Raw genomic sequence first — 5,139 nt, 5'->3', positions numbered from 1 at the left:
TATCTTTCTTTTTTCTTCCCACACCAACCAACAACACCCCCGAAAAAGAATAGGTTCACAAGAACAACTTATGGTCTAAAAATCAGTAATAATTACAGTAGTAAAGAGCCTGATTTTTTGTCTATCATGCTGTAAAAGTTATTTACCACACAATACAAGTACCTACAGGTTGATCATAAACTTGGACAAGGAATTAAAAGTGTCACATATGCAAAACACATCTTAATAAAATTGAGAATGGAAATGGGGAATGTGTCAAAGAGACAACAACCCGATCAAATAAAAAAACAACAGCAGAAGGTCACCAACAGGTCTTCAATGTAGCGAGAAATTCCCGCACCGGAGGTGTCCTTCAGCTGGCCCCTAAACAAATATATACTAGTTCAGTGATAATGAACGCCATACTAATTTCCAAATTGTACACAAGAAACTAAAATTAAAATAATACAAGACTAACAAAGGCAAGAGGCTCCTGACTTGGAACAGGCGCAAAAATGTGGCGGGGTTAAACATGTTTGTGAGATCTCAACCCTCCCCTATACCTCTAACCAATGTAGAAAAGTAAACGCATAACAATACGCACATTAAAATTCAGTTCAAGAGAAGTCCAAGTCTGATGTCAGAAGATGTAACCAAAGAAAATAAACAAAATGACAATAATACATAAATAACAACAGACTACTAGCAGTTAACTGACATGCCAGCTCCAGACTTCACTTAAACTGACTGAAAGATTATGATTTCATCATATGAACATCAGGCACAATACTTCCCGTTAGGGGTTTAGTATAAACATGTTCTGTTCCACAGTAAAGCATTTAGCCATTTGAAAACCACAAAAGGTGTGGCCTTAGATTTAAAGAAGGAGGTACAAGAGATACAAAATGTGACAGGGTTAAACATTATGGGAGCACTGAACCTGGAACATTCGTAAAACAACACTTACAAACTAATTGTCAAAAACCAGTTGAAAATGTTTTTATTCAACAAATAAGTAAGAGGGCTTAAATATTACTAACAAAGAGAAACAATGAATTAGTACTGATCTAACCGTACTCGTTAGTCATTTATTTATAACTAAGAATATTATCATATTGACCCACTCGAGAGAATCAATCAATACATATCCAACAGATTTAGAGAAAAACAGTAATGGCACAAACAGTCTGAAAAAAATATTCCAAACTATAAGCAAATAGTATCGACAGTATGTAGAGCCATACATATTCGTAACTGTATAACAAAATATATGCATTACTAGTATACAGGCTCGATTATTAATCATATTCAGCAAGTTTTTATGGGCTCGATTAAAACGAATGGCAGATAGGACGTGATCGGATATTTCATTTTCAATAAGAATATTTTACAGGAACAGCAATATTTCTAACCCAATCTGTATCTATGTTAGAATTTGATACACGTTTTAAGTAATTCGTGATAACGAAATACCTGACCTAATAATCTACCACTTATTCAAAGATTGTGTAAAGAAAGGAAAATAATTTGTATTGTATAAAATAAATTGTAAATTTGTTTGTGAGACAACCCTTCACCAGAGACCAAATGTTGTAGAAGTTAACAACTATAAGTCACCATTTGGCCTTCAACCATGAGAAAACCCATTACCGCATAGTTATCGTTAAAAGACACTTAAAATAAAAAATGAAAGCAATTCAAACGAATACACAAAATGTCTGATATGTGACAAAACAAAAACGAAAAGCAAATCTGATACACACAACAAACGACACTGATTACAGACACATGCATTATGCGGGGTTTCAAACATGTTTGTTGAGCCCAAACCCTAACCTAACATGGGACAGTAGAACATAAGAGCATACTATGAAATCAGTTGAAAGCTCATCAGATTGACAAAAACAGATCTGAAAAAAATTGCAGTTACGGAAAGCAAGTTCAAAGCAAATAACAACGAATAAAAAAGAATGTTTCATCGAATAAAATTTCAACCGATACACATCCAACATCCAATGGATTTAGTGTAAAGATTTCATTAACAATTTGAGGGGGGGGGAATGACCATATTTAATTCTAAGTTTCGAAAAATAGTAAAACAGTGAATGTACATTTACGACAATAATATTTACTCGAGTACAAGGTTGAATTTGTAACCTTTTAGAGCAATTTTATTTAAGGGGTCGATAGGTTTACCCAGATCTTATCTAAATTTACCGGCTCGGTAAACAACATCCCGGTAAAATTCAGGACGTGCTATCAATCTATAACACTCAGTTTCTACAGGTACAGCCAAACTACAAAACCAAATATTTGTGTATATGAAAGAATTTAGTAACAGTATTTATTTTCTGTTCTGTAGCTTTGTGGCATAATAATTTATTTTTGTATGAGATTCATTGAGTGCAAGATCACAGGCAGCCATGTTTCAGACTCAGCATCAAGCATTATCTGGAACTTGGAAGAAATATTATCCAATAACACGTATAGGTGCTCCTTGTGCGAAAGAGGTTTTTGGATCTTCTACAGTTCAGATTTTCTCAGTTTTTGCCACTCAAACCTCCTTCTAACACACACTATCAGAGCTAGGCATGACTATACTTGATATGAAAATAAGCACACGTGTCACTTCAAATAAAAAACAAATCTCTTACTGTGGTTTTAAAATGACTAATATAAAACCTTAGGCTCAATACACCGACCCAGCTGCATTAATTGTTACTTCGAATTAATTTATTAAATGCTTGACAATTAAAAAACAGAGTTCAAATTCTCATTTATTTGATTATCTTCTTAAATCCAGGAACGATCCGTAACAACATTATGTTTATTTAATCAAATATTTCCGCAAGATTCAATATATATAACAATTTTAAATTCGTGCTTGTATCAGTAATTGACCAGTAGCAATTAAATGTTTATTAGGAATTATAGAAGTGATATTGACTATGTTTAATCTTATTACTGGTGAGATATTTGGCGGGTGTTTACATTAAATAAATCCATCTTTCGAGTATTTATATTTAGTATTTAAGATTCAAATCGGAACTTTTGAAGTTTGAAGAACATCAAACAGAGACAAATTTTAAAGTTAATCTTTAATGTTTCTTTTTTAAGATGTAACATTTTATTTTCATTTGAATCATACTTAATAAGTTAGGAACACATGTTGACTCTTTGCATTATAGAAGTGAAAAGGTAACTGCTGACAAAAGAGAGGCGAGTTAATTTATTATTACACATTTGATTCCGGTCAATAGAATTGTACTTGTTCCTAGTCTTGACCAGAAGGTACATAAACTAGAGGCTCATTGAAGTCTACAGTACTATAGTGATCTAAATAAGGATGCCAATTTCATAAATGCAGAAACAATGCCTTCATAGAATCGTCCGTCCTGATAATTATAAGCTCCTCTTCTTGTCGACTTGTTCCTTTATTCATATGAGGCTGACTTCTACAAAATCTTCTACAGAAAGAAAACAAACTAGCAGTGAACTTCGACTTTACTTTTCGCTAGAAGATGATAGTCCCTCATTAAATATTTAAAACAAATGGTGACTATGTTGAACGCATATATCCCATCAAACTTGAGATAAAGAATACAACATATACAGTTAGATCTGCCTTATATCTGAAATTTCATATAGACATTGTCAATGGGGGTCGTTTGAAAACAAAACCTTGCGACCAAAGAGATGCTTTCTTATTATCAATAGTTAACTTTACATTACTATGTACCTACATTCCAGCAAGTCAAGAAATTCTATAATTTTGACATGAAATGACCGCTACTTTATTTGACCTTTAGACAAAATAGCTACGAATGCTTGAAATAGCAAAATTCAAAATAGAAAGCATAAAGGTTGGTGTTCTTTCTGACCGGGTCCGCATTACTGATTCTATAAATGATTATGTCAAATCATAAATCATGGTTATCGAATCTTCAACAATTGTTATGACACAAGAGGGTTGTTACAAATTTCCAGCAAGGCTTTTCTTTTCCATAATACTAAATCTGACAGTGAGTTGCAATTAATATGGAAACAGTGTACTCTTATATGGAAATTGAATATACGTTGAACTTTGTAGCATAAGTCAGGAAAAGCTATATATAGGTGTGACATGAAATGACCGCTACCTAATAGGACCTTTCTTAAAATAGCAAAATTCAAAATAGAAGGAAATGAACAATGGGGCTATGGGGCTAATGGGCTATGGGGCTATGGGGCTATGGGGCTATGGGGCTATGGGGCTATGGGGCTATGGGGCTAATGGGCTATGGGGCTAATGGGCTATGGGGCTAATGGGCTATGGGGCTATGGGGCTATGGGGCTATGGGGCTATGGGGCTATGGGGCAATGGGGCAATGGGGCTATGGGGCTATGGGGCTATGGGGCTAATGGGCTAATGGGCTATGGGGATATGGGGCTATGGGGTTATGGGGCTATGGGGCTATGGGGCTATGGGGCTATGGGGCTAATGGGCTATGGGGCAATGGGGCAATGGGGCTATGGGGCTATGGGGCTATGGGGCAATGGGGCAATGGGGCTATGGGGCTATGGGGCTATGGGGCTATGGGGCTAATGGGCTATGGGGCTATGGGGCTATGGGGCTATGGGGCTAATGGGCTATGGGGCTATGGGGCTATGGGGCTATGGGGCTATGGGGCTATGCATTAAAATGGTTTTAATTTTAAAGAGTTTGCAAACACGAACACAAAATAAAAATTTCAAAGATACAAAATACCTGTAGTAGATACAAAATACCTGTAGTAGATACAAAATACCTGTAGTGTTTTTTATGTGATTTATTTTAAGCAAACGTTAATGGATTGGGTCTGTCACCCTTTTTGATGTAAGATGCCAGCCTGTACACAAACAACTATAATGTGTCTTGTTTAGTTTAAACATATTTGTTTATAGTGGATTGGGAAACAAGTTTTACAACTTATATTAATCCCTTTCCACTTTGCGGGTGCGAGTGCTGCCTTGTAGCGGCATTAGCCTACTATTTTTCGAAATCTACAAGGGTGTCTTTAACGTGCAAGAGATATGGCTCTCTCTTAACACGGGTCAGCCATTTATCGTCCCCGTCCGACGGACTATCATCGTTTCCTCAAGACCATACTCGCAAATGGTGTCAAGGGAGAGCCGAAAATT

The 5,139-nt window shown here is 35.8% G+C and overlaps 1 protein-coding gene across 1 annotated transcript; it reads left to right on the top strand.

Annotated features, from left to right (window-relative positions):
- The first annotated feature begins 4,258 nt into the window (after positions 1-4,258).
- On the top strand, positions 4,259-4,564 carry LOC134723074 (scale keratin-like). Its single transcript, XM_063586713.1, has one exon. The coding sequence runs from the start codon at positions 4,259-4,261 to the stop codon at positions 4,562-4,564; it is 306 nt and encodes a 101-aa protein (XP_063442783.1).
- Positions 4,565-5,139: the final 575 nt, after the last annotated feature.

Source organism: Mytilus trossulus, chromosome 6 (assembly GCF_036588685.1).
Source record: "Mytilus trossulus isolate FHL-02 chromosome 6, PNRI_Mtr1.1.1.hap1, whole genome shotgun sequence".
NCBI lineage: Eukaryota > Metazoa > Mollusca > Bivalvia > Mytilida > Mytilidae > Mytilus > Mytilus trossulus.
This window is presented reverse-complemented; position numbering and strand designations above follow the sequence as displayed.